The sequence below is a fragment of the Camponotus floridanus genome, unplaced genomic scaffold (genome assembly GCF_003227725.1).
Source record: "Camponotus floridanus strain SB8 unplaced genomic scaffold, Cflo_v7.5 scaffold52, whole genome shotgun sequence".
In the NCBI taxonomy this organism is placed as follows: Eukaryota; Metazoa; Arthropoda; class Insecta; order Hymenoptera; family Formicidae; genus Camponotus; species Camponotus floridanus.
In genome coordinates, this window is record NW_020229681.1 from 411,457 (window position 1) to 431,374 (window position 19,918).

General features: G+C 31.9%; 1 protein-coding gene across 3 annotated transcripts in view; it reads left to right on the forward strand.

Moving 5' to 3' along the window:
• The first annotated feature begins 863 nt into the window (after positions 1-863).
• LOC105259507 (ABC transporter G family member 23) overlaps positions 864-19,918 on the forward strand; it is a 48,231-nt gene continuing 29,176 nt past the window's right edge. The window contains exons 1-2 of one of the 3 annotated variants that reach the window (XM_025412522.1): positions 864-1,086; positions 6,031-6,283. In XM_025412522.1, the coding sequence (XP_025268307.1) occupies positions 6,204-6,283 (80 nt within the window). In that variant the 5' untranslated portion in view covers positions 864-1,086; positions 6,031-6,203. Of the gene's footprint in view, positions 1,087-6,030; positions 6,284-18,789; positions 19,121-19,918 lie in introns of those variants that run through there. The other 2 variants (XM_025412520.1, XM_025412523.1) reach the window with 2 other exon arrangements.

The window sequence follows — 19,918 nt, forward strand, 5'->3', positions numbered from 1 at the left end:
AATAATTATAATACTCGTCGATTGATAAATAAGAATAATATGTGATCAAAAGAAATACTTATATAATCATCTAATTGGAGATCAAGATATATTTATCTAGGTTAAGCATCCTTGGCGATATACTCAATGTCTATTACGTCTAGACGATGTATCATAACGAAGTTGTAATCACTTTAATAAAAGATGATTTATATATTACAGATAAGCGCTGGTACACTATAAATGATATACGATAAATTAAATATATATAAATATTATTATAAATAGAAACACATTCGCACAAAAGCTTAGCGTTTCACAACACTAAGCTGATTTAGCAACATTATTGATAAAACAATTATATTTTCGAGAGGTCATTAACTCTTCATAAAATTTTCTTACTGATTTAAAATTCTACAACCGGCAGAGGATCTCCTCCCATTTACCGAAAGAGAAAGTACATGCGTGAGGTAAGAGAACTTGAAGAATTCGAATCCTTCGATACGTTCGAGAATATATAATTTTTATCATTCCGTGTCGCAGAAGTATCATAATATAAAATCGAAAGTGAACATCAAGAGCGACGCAGGAATTTTCCTTGTTCTCTCGATCTCTTGGTCTTTCTTCGACAAGGTTATCCATCGATAATTTTCTTCAGTCATTGTCCTACGGAATCCAAATACATTCCCATTTCTTCATAATCTCCCATATGTGTTCCTATGTGTGTGCATTAATGTGTACGAACTGGCCGAGAGCTGGCTCTGTTTATCGCGCCAGGTGAATGCAGCGGGAAAGACGATGTGGATACACCTTTCTCGCGTGCGTGTGTGAGTGGTCTCTCGAGTGGTGTGGAACGTGCATGTATGTTGCTCGACCGGACTTCGTCAGCTCAGTACGAGAAGCACATTCAGACGAATCGGTCGTACGCGTATATTCGTCGCGATCGCACCAAGGCTCTGGATCCGTTCCTCTCTCATTGTCATCGTGGTGCACGCGCGAACACGACCGAAGAGATTCCGCGCGCGAGCTAACGGGACGAGAGGACGAAGGATCGCCAAAAGCTTTCGGAGTAATCTCGACGTTCCCGCGAATATATTCCTAGGAAAGGTGCGAGTATATGAAAATAGTGATAAGAGATCGTGTGAGAGACAGAATTTCTCGTAAAGTAAAATCGCTGCCCGTCAATCTGACGTGCGATCGCGTTCTCGATGTGAGTAGACAGATTCATCGTCGCGTGGAAAAAATGCGCGCTTCGATGTGAAAACTAGTCTCCGTTTTCTTAGTTTATCATCCGTTTTCTAAGTTTATCATCGGATTTAATTGTCTTGCTCTCTTGATTAAGATAGACGGTGAAGGTAATGAAAATAATTAATAAAATACACACATACACACACACACACACACACACACACACACACACACACACACACACACATGCATAATAACGCGCGCACGCGAAACTAGACTGAAGAATGCAGTCAAAGTGGGGCAAAATATCTAACATTTGAAAACTGAGAGTTATGCGAGGAATGAGAATAAATGTGAAATGATACTTGAGAGAAAGTACGTGATGCTGCATCTAATCGTTCATATTCGATATTATAATTTCAATTTTGTTCATGTTAATCTTAACTTAAAGAAGAGGTTAAAGATGAAGTTGGGCATCTCAGAGTACAATGTAAAATAATATGTAAATCTCTAGGATTTTTCTGAAAATATAACATTCTTTAATAGACCTCGTTGGTCGCGGTTGTGATACACGCATAAAATAGATTTTCTCGCGTATATCATATTCAAGGTATTTTCTAAGAGACAACATATGTTGGAAATTATTCTCTCTTTGAATCTCTAAGAACACTATCTGCAATAAGAGAGTTTTGATCTCAATTCGAATGCATTACACCGCACTTTCCTACTTTCATTGCCAACTGGAGGATCGATTAATCGAGAGAAGATGTCTTGAAAAATAAAAAAAGAACTGATACCTTTTAAAAAGAATTCTACGAATCTAAATTAAATGATTTTAATTACGACAAATGATGAATATCGAGTAAATTAAATAGTATGATAGAAGTGGCAAAAATAAATTTCTTTAGATATAAAAAATTGAATATTTTGATGTGAGAGTAACCTTCTAGACGATTATTTTCGGAATAAACATATGAAGAATACAATAAAAAAATTCATTATTGTTAAAACTTGTGCAAAATATTCAGTTAAGTAATGTAATTAAATAAATTAATTTCATAATGATTAAATAATTCTATTTGCACTTGTTGCAACGTCGAAAATAACAGTATGTGTACATACGTCTAACTATTGTGTAACGTAAAGTAAGATTGACGATATCTTGCTAATAAGTTAACTTGCTAATATATCCAGTCATGTATAGTTATTAGGTTGCACTATCTAATATACAGTTCATGTTTAAGAATTGCAAATATCAAATTATTACAATTATTAAAGTATATATTTAGAATTTAGGATATATTTTTTGAGATTGTACAGAATTTGTTTCTTCACATGATGGGTATATGTACGTTAATTATCTAGTAACCCATAAAAGATCTATTTTTATGCGTCCACTTTTGTAGCATTTCTTATTTAACGTTACTATAATTCATATACGCTATGAACATTAATGGTTACATAACAAATTACATAATAAATTGATTGCCTATTAGTACATACCAAAGAATAGGCTCTTTATATAATATTAGGTAATTGATATTAGAAAACAGATTTTACACATATAACATACATGCAATAATTTTATTGGAAAGTATCGAGAAGAAATAATTTATCGGACTACGTGTGACTGATTAATTTTGTAATGATTCAATAATTTTTATTGCGCGTTACGAGATATTTGGTTATGTCCGTGTTATACGATGATTTTCACGTGATTCGTTTGTTAATCGTGAGATTGTAGTCTAATTATTCACGACGTCGCGCCAAGTCGCGTGACGCGAATAATTCATTCATTGTAGCAGCACGTGCGATCATTCTTCTACGATTGCACATGCTGCACTTCCCACTTGCACAATGCACGAAGCCGGGTGGAAGCTTGCGGTCCATCTCATACACATAAGTATTACTGTGTGCAATGAGAAAAAAAATTACCGCGTATCTGAAAAATTAACATTTTTAAATTAAACGTTTTAAAGAAGTCGAGTAAAACACCGTCGTTTGGACGCGTCTAACGCCATAATCATGAATTATTTATGCGACTTGAATGTATGCCACAGTAGCCAAGGGATTCAAAGAGATCATCATAATAATTTACACGAAAGCCTTTATTTTATTAAATGAAGAAAAAGAATACGCGAACACGCGAATAGTGGTTGTCACATTTTCGTACGATTCTAGCTTCCATTTGCTTAGAAATATCCATTGTGCCGTGCGGTTTTGCGGTAATGGGATTTCATTTTCCGAGATCGCGTTTCTCAGTCACACGCAGACATTTAACATGTCTCCGAGCATATATTGCATATTAATTATAATCAAAAAGTCGCGTGGTATTTTCATATCAGACATGATCAATTCTTCCAAATCATATTGTAGCAATTCGAAAATATATTCTACAAAATATAATATAAAATATAATATAAATAAACTATAAATGTAATAAGAATATAAATAAATATAAATAGACGAATAATTCTGTATGCTAATGTTAGCAATATTTTTATATAAAGACTGGGTAAAAAAAAGAGGAAAAATATATCTAATTTTTTCTAAGTTTTTTATCTGTCATTCGCGCTTGTGTGTGTATATATATACATGTATATGCATTTTTTGCACACTCACATTCGATAAGCTGGTTATTGTCACTTTCTTTCTTTTGGAGAGAAGTGGAATTATTAGTTTTGTTTTTTCTTTCTTTTTATTCTTTAAACTGTCATCAATATTAGACTTATATTATGTTTCAAATATATTGCTACGTATCATTTTTCACATCAATTAATATATGAGAAAATTTCTCTCGCTCTCTCTTTCTCTTTTTTTCTGTTTTTGACATGCAAATTGTTAAAATCGAAATAAACAATGATTTCTCACGTAAAGTCAAATTATTGTTTCGCGTAAAATTTAAAATTTAGAATAATTTATGAAATAAGGTCATAGATTGCACAACGAAAACAAAGAGGTACACACATAATATGAAAGTACAAATTAAAAATCAAGACTATTCTTGGCGGATATTCTCGGTAAATGTATTTCGAGAAAGTCTCGAAGAAAGTCTTTGGATCAAGGTTCATCTAAAGATGGCAATCCTACTCCCATTGTTTGTTAATAATTCTTGCATTCTATAATGGCAACTTAACGACTTGCGACTTCGTTTCTCGAAGAAAAACCGAAATCACACATCGTTCACATATTTGAGAATGCGATAGGTATTTCACGATAGTTTCACGAAAATGTACGAGATATTTTTCAAGTAAAAATTTTCAGGTAAAAACAAGACTTTATTCGTAAATTTGTCGTCGCAAACACGCAAGTCCGCTGCTTTTACGAGAGAAAGAAAAAGAGAGAAAGAGAGAGAGGCCAGACTTTGTCAAGGTAAACGCGGAGTAAAGTCCTACATATTCTTACGACATGATAGATCCGGTCGTACTGTGAGTAAATATCACCAGAACACGAATTTTTCTTCCTCTCTTTTTACAGATAAGCAATTCACGAAATAATTAATCATGAGGGGGGGGGGGGCAACCGATGTTGCCAAGAAAACAATGTTGTCGTATTGTTTTAATTTTCCTTGAAATATTGCGACGATCTTTTTTTCGTCTCATCTCGTCCGAATTCACGGAATAAAGATGATCGAATACCTAAGCCAGTAACTCTGCTTTTAATGAGATACATGCGGTAATGAATGAATCATTACAGAAATACGAGTCGCTTGTGGGATGATGTTATAGTTGCGCGCCATTCATGCCGTAAGAATTATTATGGCACGTTACTACAATGGACCACGTAAGGATATTTTTTCGCAATAGAATCGCCAATGAATCTCCTTACTATGGAATCGTGTCCACGATATCTCGATTACGCGCTAGCATAAACGTTACAATGGCAAGATTCGTCACTTGATCATTTCGATTATCTAAAATAGTCAAAAATTTGATTATTTTAAGTAATGATTTTAACTATAATTTTCTCATGATGTTCTTATTTACAGATATTTATCTCTATTATTTTTTTAACCAAAATAATAATTTATTTCAAAATAATAATAAATTTCAAAGTAAAAAAATTATTAAATAATTATATATGTATTTTTTATGTAATTGTTTATATTCTTTTGTATATCTTTTGCATCCTTTTAACGCGATAATAAAATGCTATAATGTTGTTGCTGCAGTGTTGTTTTATGCTAGCGATCTTAAAATGTTCTCTCTACTCGGTAACGCGATTAAGTAACATCCATAAACGAACTGGATCACGCGTGGCTTGCGTTCGCGATCTCTTACTTTCAATTGGCAGGCGCTCGTACTCTCGCTACATCGTATATATCTGTCCTGTGGCCAAGATATATCCTAACAGCCAAATAAAATGATCGTTATTCTCAGTAAAACGGCATAGCCGCATTTTCTATTCCACTGGCCGACAGATCGTTATATACCACGCTTTCTTCCTAATGACCTCGAGCGTGCACAATTTTGCGCGAACACGATAAAGTCGCGTTTAAAGTTTCACTTTCTGATATTGTCATGAATGAGCGTGCACTTGTTAGAGCAATTTTGTGAATATTTTGCCGCGACAGAGAAAAATCAACATTTTCACCGCAGCTCGCATTACATATCAGCTGCTATCGCCCGCATTTATATGCAAGAATATTTGCAATCAAACGTTAAAAAAAGAAAATAGGCACAAGAAACATCGTTTGCGCAAAATTTTCACTGATGACGAGAAAAGAGATTCATTTCGATTACGGCCAGAAAAAGTATTCCGAATGCGCGGGACGAAAGCAGAATTTCACTCGATTATTCAGTAGTATCGTGTTATCGCGCACCGTCGCAACAGGAAGCCTCCAATAATTTATTTAACTTTCAGCGCGTCGATCGTGCCGGATGACGTGTTTTTAAGTGGAAACAAAAGATGAACCCTCATTGTTGAATCAACAATCGCACTCTTCCGCGCGTGAGTCTCCGCGAGAAACCTCAGACCGTTTCAAGGCCCCGTGAGGTGAAGCATAGATCTGCACGAGGTGGGAAACAAGTTTCGAGATGGATAACAAGGGGTTCCAGGATGAGGAGCAACGGGCGAAGATAAAACGAATGTTCAGCTGGAGCGATGGACTTCCCGGGTGAGTCTCGATTATTCATTAAAATTGAAAGAAATTTTCCAGACCTCTCGGCTCGCAATTATTTCACTCTTCAAACGTAGAAAGTTTCATGTAAATACGTCCGCGCGTATGAAACTCTGTGAAAATCAAAAATACACGGTATTTTTAAAAATGAATTTTCGCCGGCTGACTGGCAGATTTCTTCTTGCATGCATAGAGATTACCGGAGAAACTTGCAAATTTACTCAGCGTATGTACATACGTGAACATCGACGTTATCGGTTTTCGTTTCTTCGAGAGCGGTCAATATTAATTATTTATATATAAATTATACGTCGAAATTCATGTATAATATATTGGGATGCGCACAGTATCTTACAGTCCACTGGAGTTTTCTTTGGCGAATTTTTAAGAGAGCTCCTAGCGCTGCTTACGCACAATTGCCAGGAATTTTCGATTGCGCGATCTTTCGGTGCATTATATGCGCATTTTGCAAATGCACTTAGCGTCGCAAGGTGAGGAGCAAAGTAAGCAGGAGCAAAGTCTATTTCTCTCTAATACACGGCTCACGGGGATTTTGTAATATATTATGAGAACTTGGACTTACAAAGAATTCGTAAATTCTCCTTGAATATTGATGATCGTTTTATGATAAACAGTTGTGGAAAAGACCGACTGTGAATGTTTGTTGCTGAATTTCCATACGCTCGTATCTTGTCTCGTGCATGCGATGAATGTAAATTTTAATTTCATTTTCCGTAATCTTAATTCGCGAGAATTCCTCAGCTTTCGAACGCCTGTAATTCACAATATTCTTTTTTGAGGGGAAAAAATTATTTTTCGATTTTTGATGGATTCCACGAAATTATTTGAGGAGACGTAGACGCCTCGAGTTTTAGGCCATTCCGTAATAACGTGTATCCGGAGTGTTATTTCTACGAACTCAATTTTCATATAGAGAGGAACTTACACACGGCACATTACTCGACAGACTTACTCCGACGGGACCGAGTTAGCAATCGTGCGTGAAAGTGGCCGGCAATGGCCGGCAAGAGACCAGACTTTGCCTGACTACAGCATTATACAGTGAAAGGACAAACGCAAGCGAATGCACGCACGATCGTACGTAATGCATCCTCGTCGTTATATTAGGACGTTTCTGTGACACGATTTAGCAGTAGCAGTTTTTTCCCCCGAAAAAACGTGTGTTCTTGAAAAGTTCAACAAAAATATTTTTCAAAATATCATGATAAAATATTACTTGAAAAATTATGAAAAGAAGATAAATTATTTTTATTTAAAGAGAGTATGCATAAATAAATCGAAAGAGAAGAAAAGAATATATACGTAAAAAAAATGTCAAGAGATAAATATGTAAATAAATTTTTAAATACAACGAAAATATATGTTGAGAAGACATTTATATAAATGTAGAAATATATGTAGAGATTTATTTCTTTCATTTATATAAATTATTATTATTTAAATTATTATTTATTATATATAATTACATTTATTATTATTTATTATATACAATTTGCGATTAATAATTTCACGAATATTTAAAAGAAATGGACAACTGATAAAGCAATTTCGAGTTTTCTTTGAGAAATAATTGAAATTAATAATAATATTTAATTAATTGCTTTTTGAAACATGTTTAATATTCAGACTTTGCGTTTTATTTCTTTCATTTATATAAACAACTGATAAAGCAATTTCGAGTTTTCTTTGAGAAATAATCGAAATTAATAATAATATTTAATTAATTGCTTTTTGAAACATGTTTAATATTCATTTATATAAATGAAAGAAATAAAACGCAAAGTCTGCATATTAAACATGTTTCAAAAAGCAATTAATTAAATATTATTATTTACATTTATATAAATGAAAGAAATAAAACGCAAAGTCTGAATATTAAACATGTTTCAAAAAGCAATTAATTAAATATTATTATTAATTTCGATTATTTCTCAAAGAAAACTCGAAATTGCTTTATCAGTTGTCCATTTCTTTTAAATATTCGTGAGATTATTAATCGCAAATTGTATATAATAAATAATAATAAATGTAATTATATATAATAAATAATAATTTAAATAATAATTTAAGATAATTTAAATTTAAATAAAAAAATCTCTATTCAATTATAAGTAGTTGCGTATGGTATTTTGTCATGAAAAATTAGATATTTGAAGAACTATATAAGATTAGAATAAGATCAATGTATCTTTGTATAATTTGAAGCAAGAAGAACAAGGGCTTTTTGCACATAAATTTTTTTTTAACTTTTAAAGAATAAAATAGTCATTAATTGTTGTAACTTAATTCTATGAGATGGTAATGTATGGAAATTTAAAAAAAAATTTTAAAAGTAACGCGTCTCATAAATAACATTTTTATATCCATTTAATTAGTCATAATTTGGCAATATATATCATCATGACTAAAAATCATAAAACTAAAACTCGAAATGCATGTTTATTTTCTTATCTTATAACCAGATCCGGAACATAATATTATATCTTCGTATATCTTTGCTTGAATTTTTAAGCGTCAATTATTTCGCTTGAGGAAAACCTACGACAATCATTTATTTTATAATGGCACACATAATGTTAATTTATATACCAATTAATTAACATTTTATATTAATAATGCTAGATTTTAAATTAATTATTATTTATTTACATATTAATTATGTTAATTTGCACACTTTTGTAAGTGAAATTAATTTGAATATATTTTAATATCAATTAATTTGAATATTTTTCTAAACTTTGTTGAACTTCAACTAAATTAATGTGAAATTTTTTGTTATTTTTTTTTAGAAAATATGATCTATTTCAATAAAAATAAGGAGTTATACGAAAACGAAAGCATATGTTACCAAGTTCGAAAAGACACATGCTTTGCATAATAGAAAAACTAGCGTGGGATAATCGTCTGCAGCGATCGATATCAAGATTACGAATGTTTATCCATAGGTGTATCTTTCAAGTTAAGGTGTTTCTGTTAAGTATTTATTCCAAGAGATGGCACTACAACTTCTTTTCCTCCTTCTCCTCGAGCACGAAGGTTCAAATTAGCATAAACATTTTTCTTATTTAAATGCTTCATGTTAAGAAACGATTAACTCATCGACCTATTTCTCAATACTGCAAAAATGCGTCATATAAATGATATTTAACTGCAATTCCTCTCTTTCTATTAAAATTTTCAACGATTATATCAATGTATATTTGTAGATTGTTAAATAAATTTACAATTTTTAAGAGAAGATATTGAGAATTATTAATAATATTTTGCAGCAAAATTCTCTCTTTTTAATTCTCAAGTAAATTTTAAATAATATTTCCGTAAATTACAATTTAAAATGATCGAATAAGTGTTTTTTTGTTATTTCACATTCATTATCTTGCAAATTAATTCGTAAACGACTTTCTCAAAAGATGATATTTTTGAAATTCTCCGGTAAAGAGAAGCGATATTATAAATGTTAAAAAACTATTTTTAAGATATTTCACAAATATATATATATATATATATATATATATATATATATATATATGTTTATGTTTATTTATTACTTTTTTCTTATTCTTCATAACAGCAATCAAATAAGCATTTTTTGTTCTTGTAGGCTTCCATTGACGACATAGAAATAAATTATAATTATTAGACGAAGGTGATCATTTCTTCATGCTTAGTTTTCATAATTGCTTTATTTTTTATTTCATTTTTTTAGGAAAAATTCTTGTGCAGTCATTCAAGAGCAAAAAGTTCAAATATGTTTTTGAGACATCTGTTCAACATAATCGAATAATATTTGCATATGTTATTGCAGTCTAACAATTTTTAAATGCTTCTTATTGCGTCTGTGTGACGTCAATAAAACTAAATCTTTATAAATAAATAACTAAACTAAATAAATAAAATAAACATAAAATAAACCTAACCATCAATTAATTATATGCAATTAGATCCATGCATGTTGAATATATAAAAAAATATATATGCATGTACATGTATATTAATCTAAGACTGAATAGAATATGATCCTCCGCAAAATGTCAAGATACTTCTTAAAGTTTGTCGGATCTTTTTTCGATTATATGCTACAATAAAAAACAATATTGAAAAACACATATTTCCTTGAACAAATATATTCTTGATTGACATTTTTTTTGGTAAATTTCTATATTTTTCTTATTATAATTTAAGTATTCTTTAATTAATATTAAAATCTTGTAAAGTTATAAGAATCTCTATTAATTAATCTTAGTTGATAATAATTGTTTGATATTATTTTCTATTTTTTTATCTAATAATTTAAAATTGTATAACAAATTTTTGAGCTTTAAATTACTTTTTTCTTAATATTTATTAAAATTTCTAAAACGAATATTTATTGAAAAAAAGAAATTAGAAATATATTATATATTTATGTGTGTACATATATGTATGTGTTTGTGTTTGTGTTTGTGTTTGTGTGTGTGTGTGTGTGTGTGTGTGTGTGTGTGTGTGTGTGTGTGTGTGTGTATTATACTTCTTGTATTTATACTATCACATTTTATTATATGTATAGAAATTAATTTCGATTACACAAGGAAATTTAAGATCTCATCCATTAAATTGCACGATAAAAATTCGTGTGCGCTCGTCTCTCCCTATCTTTTTTGTGCTACTTGTATGTGTTGAATATTAAACGTGACTTTGTGTATCACAAATGAGCACGTGTAAACATTAAAGATCGTTTAAAGCTGCCTTCTTTCTCCTCCGGATATCATACTTAATGTATATTACACACACACACACACACACACACACATATATGTATGTATGTATTCTTATTAATAAATAAGCAAATAATTTTATATTGAATATTATATAAACATAAATATGCAGAATACTTTATTTAAGAATTAGTTATAAAGATATTAAATATTTTGAAAATGTAACAGATAACGAAATCTTAGGTAACCCATAATTTGTTTTCATTTTATTAATTATTCGAAGCTGGCACGTATTTATAGCACGTGTATGCGATGCAAATAATATTCGTAAATTTATAAACATAAATTTAAAACTAACGTACATTCTAATGGAGTTATTATTTAAAACAGATATAAATAGAACAATACAATTATATTTCGCATCACGTATAGCTTTATAACTGCAGCTGCATTATGCAAGATGTATCGTAATTTATCGATATTTCTTTTATTTATTATTTTTAGATTCTTTGGTCAATTAAGATTTTATTTGATTAACAAAAACATCGCGTGATTTAAATGTCTTTATAATAATTTAACTTAAACATTTATAAGTTTGTATAAATTAACTTGATAATATTGTTTGATGATTCAATTGGCATTTTTGTCGCTTTTTTTCTTTGTGCACAATTTATTCAGCTCACTTTTCGGATACAATTATGAAAAAATGACTTGCAACAGACTTAATTCATCATACTTGAAAGATACGCTAAGGGAAATATATTGTGGAGAGAGATTGTAGAATATATTGCGGAGCAAATATTTATTCGTTAGACCTGTAGTTAAGGGATTGAGTTTTAGTGACGCAAAGAGAAGAAAAAATCTGTGTATTTTCCAATTAACTGAGACTAATGCGTTATTGTCTTCGAAAGACGGGCGTTTATTTACCCAACTAATTGCCGATCAGCAATAATGTGTGACCTGTCGACGTAATGACGTGGCACGAGGTATGCCAGTTCGAAGGTTACATATCGCGTATGAATCTGATAACACATATTAATTTTTCGCGTCTTTATTTATACGAGCATCAGCACGTACAGCGTTTCCTCGCCGAAATAATTTGATAAATTAACGGTCTTATCCCAAGTTTCTCGTTTTATCACGTTCTTTAAAAATTATTAAAAAAAATTGGCGAACACAATGACGTGATCATAAATCGATAAAAGAATGCTATCTTTTTTCCATGAATTTTATGTCCATTAAGTTAAAGAATTTCTTCATTCTTAATCGTACGAAAATATAATAATTACACTTTTCACACGGAACGACGATAATTACAATCTAAACATTTCGCATTTTTGCAGTTATATCAACTGACACACTTTAGAGTATGTTTCTTGAAGTTCTCACAAAATATGCAACAGCAAAAAATTTACACGTGATCCGAGAAAAATTTTAAAAGTTAGCCTCTTCTTTTTTTAAAAAAAAAAACTTATAGCCTTGTAAATAATATAATTTTGTTTAATTGGACGTAAGCATATTAAGCGCGTTATTACGTGAGTAGTCACAGAAGTTTCTCTTGCTCTGTTATGTCACGTATCATTAATGCTGCGTCACTGAAACACGAAAAATCTCGCAGTTGGAGCTTACATCGTGGACACGAGATTTCAGCCTCGCGGGACACGCGGGGGAACGGAATTCCCGTATGTCCGAATATTGATACGATAGGCATACTCTCGTCGGACGTTCGATCGCTCTTCCTGGGATTTACGTAATCCAGCGGCAGCTGGACTGACCGCTTTCACGTCCACGCCGATGTCTTCGACCGCGTTTAGCGACCTGGTTAGTCGATAATTCCATGATATTTTCCTGGACACTTTCGATTGTTCCAATCGTAAAATGCGACAGAGAATCTATTTCATCGGAAGAATTTTAATCGTAAATTGTATAAATAAATAATAAATATACAAATGAAACGTATGCTACAATAAATCGATAAGAAAATTAACTGTATCCAAAATAGGAAAAAGTTTGATCATTTAAAAGAATTCGAAACTTCTTGCACTGGTCAAGGCTGTTCGATGTAACATGTATTCATCGAATCAGTCCCGAGAAGATTGTTCTCAGTCTTCATCGATGATCGTAATGAGGATCGCGTGCTGTCACTTGGCCCGATAGCCATCGAGTGCATGCGCATCGAAGCGAAGACTTTCGCTTTTGCGCGAATGAATCTACGATGGTATAGAGAGATATTTGAAGATTCTTAGACCTTGATGACATGAATTCAGATAAAATTAACAAATTTTTGTGTGTTAATGTATAATTTATATGCATATATATATATATATATATATATATGTATATATAAATATGTATATATAAATGTATATATATGTATATAAATTATACATTAACACAAAATTTATTATATATATAATTAATTTACACTTTTATTTGCTTAAATTATACATTAATCGCAATGTTTCACTAAAAATTGAATTATAATTATTTGGGGATATTGTATAATCCCAAATAATCATCAGAAAATGCAAATTACATTTTCAAAATTATTGATATTATTAATAATTTATTTATATGCTATTTATTATTTATTACATAACGCGCTTATTAAGAGAGGAAAAGATATTTGCTATTAATCATCAGTGACGTGCAAACATTCGCTTTTGTCATCGAGCGTCCATAAATTTTAATTGAGAAACAAAAAACGCCCAAAGTAAAGTGTTTTTTCATTTTTTATGGCAACGAGAGCCACATTACGTCATTAAGTTACTTTTATATTGCAAATGAAACCTTTATATTAATACTATTCAATATTTGAATACCGTTTATTCCCTGTGCGAAAAATATACGAAAAGCATATATATTTATATGACGTTTTCTTTCTTATTCACAGGATAAAGTGAATGAAGAATGTGTGAATTCCTGACCTTCGTAAAGAATTCACACATTTTGCATAACTTTCAAGTGAAACGCGACGTATGTAAAAAGATTTCTCGATTCTCAGCATTCTGTTCTTACTAGAATCTCCGGAAATGAAACTTTTATACTTTTTCTTAAAACAGACAAGTTCTATTTGTTCCGGCGAAATTAATAGAAATTAATCGATCATTATACAATGATTATACGAGAATGATAACAAGAGCATAAATCTTATTATGAATGGATACCATCGGGAAACTTGCGAATGTATAGAAATTAATGTTACCGCGCATTTTGCCTCAGGGTCGAAAAATATCGAAACAACGTACATATTTACGTGAGACTGTCGTATAAAACGCTTTCACTATTCGACACGGTTCGGCTTGAGGTTGAACGAAAATTTTGCCACTCTCAAACAAGTCATCCATCTTCGGATTCTTGTTCCAATCCACTTTCGGTTTCATACAAGGCGTAACCAATATCTGTATAATTTGTCTTTTTATTTCTATTAATAATTATAAGGAGATAATTATGATAATTTCTTCGAATTCCATATCCTCTTCTTCCCTCTTTACTATATCGGAGAACAAGTTTTTAAATAATTCAGAAAAACAAGACGTTTTTTTGTTTCGTACGAATGTAAATTTTGCAGGCTATGTTTTAATTTTGTGTAGAGAATAAAAACGATTAAAAATATGATCGATATCGCATCGTCAGAGAAACTCATTAATTAATTAGCGATGCTGACGACGTTAAGAATTTTCTTAGAGACTTATGCCACAGGATTAGTAATTTGCACATAGCCAGTCGCTCTATTTCGGACTGGAAAATTCGAACGAGCTGTGAATTTTACGAAGGCGCACCTATCCTCCTACGAGACACGATTGCAAATTTGCGGTTGCAAACTATGGTCCAGCACGTGCATATTTCAATTTAAGCAACCGGAAGTCGTGACTTTACAAATTTCTCGCTGAAATGTTGCCAGGATATTGGAAATATTCATTGCAAACTCTGCGAAATACGCTAATGTGTGTTATTTGGTATACATGTCTATCGTTTGGAAATCCACACGATATCCGACAATCGATACGTCCTTGCGCACGCGTATAATTATATTCACCTAAAAAAAGAATGACTAGCGAATATTCCTCAAAAGCAGCAATTTCCTCGCTTACGCCAGCACAAGATTTCTTAAGATATAAAGTTACACTAGTTATACTTCCCTACCAAAAGAGATATAAAATTGAAAATTAATTTGTTTTCCACTGCCGTATGAATTACGTAAAATTTATGTGTAAATTATTTCGTGAAAACAGGATGCGATTTGGGGAAAATCTAAAAAAAAGCATTTATTAAAAATAAAAGATTTTATATCTCTTACAATTAGTATTTTAATAATCCACGAGGATTTTTAATCATATACTCTAATTTATATAATAAAATAATTACAGTAACGACACACGGTATAATGACAGTCACGTGTCCAGAAGCGATACTAATTGATTATGATAATTGACTCGATTTCTTCTTCTCGAAACATTCGATATATTATAATATAATTTCGTATATGGGTCATAACGCACGCAAATTTCAACAATATGAAAGAAAAAAAATTCATAACACTCTGTTATTTAATCAGGTTCACATTACGTCAGGCGCTGTAGCCACGTTGCGCAATGTTGGGGAAAGTGCAGACCGTCTTGACCATTGCTATCGTGGTCGCTACTTCATGACCTGAAATAAAATTGTCGATGCGAAAACAATCGTATTTGAATGACTCGGATGAATGACTCTTATCGCGAATAAAAAATCAATGCGTGAGGAAATAGATTGTTCATTATCTGTCTGTTCAATTAATATATACGTTTGTATGGGAAAGAAATGATGTGAGCGACCAATGTGAAGTTTAATTGCCTCATGTCGCGTTATTGCAATACAGATTTATCGAAAATTCTCCAGAAGACATGTTTCTTGAAGCAAGAGAGAGAACGCAAAACAATTCGTAGCGCATGATAGGTATGTCATTGTACACCAAATATGACAAGTCGATTCGATGAATGCATACAGCAACGTAATGCTTATAAATTAGTCTCTTATAATTTTGTTTTTTCGTTTCAACTTGTAATAAAAATCGGAGGAGATATATTATTACATTAAACATAATAATTCATTGCTAAATCAATTTATTTTAATATAATCAATTAATTTTAATATAAAATTTTAATATAAAATCAAAATGAGAAAATTAAGTAAAAAAGCTTGGGCTAAAATAAAATGATACATTATTTATTTTTATAAATTCCTACTTGCATTAGTTTTTTTATAATTTTTTTTAATATATAAGAAGTCACTTCCGTGCAAAATATTATCACTAAGAATTGCATGGAAAGAAAAATTATTTAAAAAGACGAAAGAACATGACTATTTCAAGTCGTCAAACCTGCCAAAAAATTCCTTTCATAAGATTCCGATATACGTATCGAATCATCAGAGCAATTTTTTGCAACGATATGACGCATGATGTTTCCTTTACCTCGGTAACCCGACAGATTAACAAAAAGCTAGATATAACAGACAGAGATGACGTGTTCCTCAAATCTCATCATCGTATTTTTATTATGATAATAAGACACAACAAATATATAAATTGGAAGCAGCAAAGTTTCAATGATGAAATTTCTTGATTAAACAATGTTCGTTAATCTACTCAGAAAGAAAGGAGGAATTACCAAAGACGGATTATATGAGAAGATGCTCAAGAAGAAGTATCGGTATAATTATTTCGCGTTGTTGATCATTAATAGTAAACTTCGTGAAATTTACTCGGTTATTTATACTGTGATATCGAAAAAAAAAAAACGCTGGCGCACGTAAAAAATTGTTCTCCATTTATTCCGACATGACATTTCAACGCCCGACAGATTTCGCGACGTCGTCGCCGCTTTGTTATCCGAGTTTTATAACGAGTTTGAGGAATATTATTTGCAGTGTGCACAACCACGAGATTTAAATGATTTCCACGGTCGTTAACCTTCCATCGTGTTTCCTTGTTTCGCCGTTAAATAAATGAGCGGCAAGAATTTTTCACGCCAACAGGAAGAAATTAGGTTCTCTGTCTATCCATCAATCTTATCTTGTTTAGATTACATTAACTTTTATTATCTAATCAAACATAATCCATCTTATACAAGAGCAATTTTGCATTAAATACTTTCTAAAATATTTTATACGCAACGTATGTAAATTATTCTAAAAGAATTTCTCTCATAAAGGAAGAAGAATTAAGATAATTTTTTTAATTTTTAAAAGGTTCTGGGGATTTCTGAGGAGATTTCTAAAGATTTATATAATTAATCGGGAAAGAATGAAATTATATTTATATCGATACACGTGTACACAGCGTGCGCTTTATACGTACTCCTCGTTAAGTTTAAACGTCAAGCGACATCGGGAGAATCTTCAATATCTTATTATCGACGATAACAATAGGATGGCAAGTGTTTTACCAAATTAACTACCGGAAGCGATTAAGCTGTACGCGAACGGGCTCAGGAAGTCGATGACTTGTGCCCTTGTCGTTTACAATTCGCTGGCTAATTTCGTATACTAAACATCATGATCACGCGTCGTTGAATTACTCGGCGAAGAAACGTCAAAATGAAAAATTGTAGGGTAAATAAGGAATTCTTGACCGGGGAAATAAGGACAAACGATCATATGTATTTACGCTGACCAATTTACGATCATTGCTAGAAGATTGCTAATCGTTAAAAAATTGCAGGATATCTTGAAAACGAAAATTGAGCAATCAGATAAAAAAATTGCGTGCGATTTACGAAAAAAATAACTTAATTTTTTTAAAGACAGAAATGGAGAAAGAAATCAGATTTCAGATGTTAGAACAAACTCAGAATATTTCTTTCGAGATGTGATACAAACTTTACAGAGTATTCTGTGTAATGAATAAGAAAAGAAGGCAAAAAACGGTGATAAAAGTATAAATATGATCCAAAGTAGTTTCGCCGATGTAAATCAGAAACGCAAAATTACGTCAGACATTACGAATGGAAATTGCCCGAGAAGAGGAAACCTACGATAGTTAACCGATTGATACAAGTGCGGATGAAGCGGAGAAAGCGATCTGCAAAACGGATCTCCGCCTCGACCTGCGCCGAGGAACTGCCTTTCGCGAAGTAATGGGAAGAGATAACTACAGCTGAGATGAGCGAAAGCGTCGTCTGCACAGCGTGGAAGTCGGCTTCTTGAAGATAGAATCGGTTCCATCACACCATCCGTGAATAAAGCCGAGTGCTGTCAGAGATATAAAGCTAGATATTCTTCAGTATACTTTTTCTTCTCTAATTCAATTTTTTATAAAGTACTATTGTATTTCTACTATTGTAAATTCAGTAAAATGATCTGATATTGAAAGATCTTCAATCTTAATCATCTTATTAATAATTAATTAATTAATATATTGTATGAGCTTTTGATTTAATTTCTGAACTATTTCGAAAGAAGCAAAAATGTTTTTCGCAAAAACATATAATTTCAAGATAATAAATAAAAGAACACAAAAAAGAGCAGCGCACCAATTAAAGGCAAAGGCGATCAGCTGGTAATCAGCTGGAAATCCCTGTGTCGAGAAGTCAGGGGGAAAAATCGGCTCGAAGAGCGCGACAAGGAGTCGATTGAAAGGATGAGGAACGCATGGCGGCTGGTAGAATGCAACAGGTGGAAGAAGGCAAGGCGGAGGGAAAGCGTTCGTCGAAAAGAGATCGCCTCGAGGAGTTCTATCGAGGAAAGGAGAGAGAGATGCCAAACGCGCGCGACGATGCTACCGGCCGCACAAGCCCACTCGATGTCGGCCCTCAGTCTCGCGTCAAGACTCGAAAGCCGCGGTAGAACCGATCGAACTTCGATCGACCGATTACTTGTCCCTCTCCTCGTAACCCTCTATCACGAGGCGCAGAGTCGAAAATCGGCGGCTCGACGTGCGCTTGGTGTTGAACCCGGGTGTCAGTGTGTGAGCGAAATTTTTGGCAACCGGTGAATGAATCTTGATGCTGCCGATCATCGCATTTGTTCATCCACGTTCCTCAACTACGCCGAGGTCCAACCGGAATTATACGTAAAAAGGAGGATCTCAACGAGGAATTTTTTAATAGACTATCGGTGTATCGTCGCGGAGCTGCGAGAGGTATTGATTCTAGGGGTGCGAAACTGATGATTACACTTGAGAGATAGTTATATAGTACAAATATTCCCCATTAAAATATGTTACTCGTACACACGTAATTCGTAGAGTGATAAGATTGACGCATGTCATTGAAATTGAAATATTAAAATTGTTTTAATTATTATTCATTGTCAACAATTGATTTTTATTATTTCATGAAATTTATAAATTAGCCTGATTAATCTTGAAGTAAAAATAAATAATAGCATTTGCTGTTGTATGAATTAATATTTCGAAATAATGTTACTTCAACTGAAATTAAATTTCTACCTCGTTTGTATTGAGATATTTAAAACAAGATTGACAATGTCATTGAAATTGAAATATTAAAATTGTTTTAATTATTATGCATTGTCAACAATTGATTATTATTATGAAGTTTATAAGTTAACCTGATTAATCTTAATGTGAAAATAAATAAATAAATAATAATATTTGCTGTTTATGAATTAATATTTCGAAACAATGTTACTTCAACTGAAATTAAATTTCTATCTCGTTTGTATTGAGATATTTAATACAAAAAGTTACGATATACACAACCATAACTCAAAGAAATGATGATTAAATTCTTGTATAATAACAATCAAAATTAAAAGTTAATTTATTATCAAACACAATATTCTTCTCAGTGTTATTTCAATGTCCATTATTATGCGATAAAGACTAAAAAAACTTTTGACTTTATGTAGTAGGAAAGAGATTCCTAATAATAAAGTTAAAGCGTGTTGTAAAAGATATGTTTAGTCGAATAAGCAA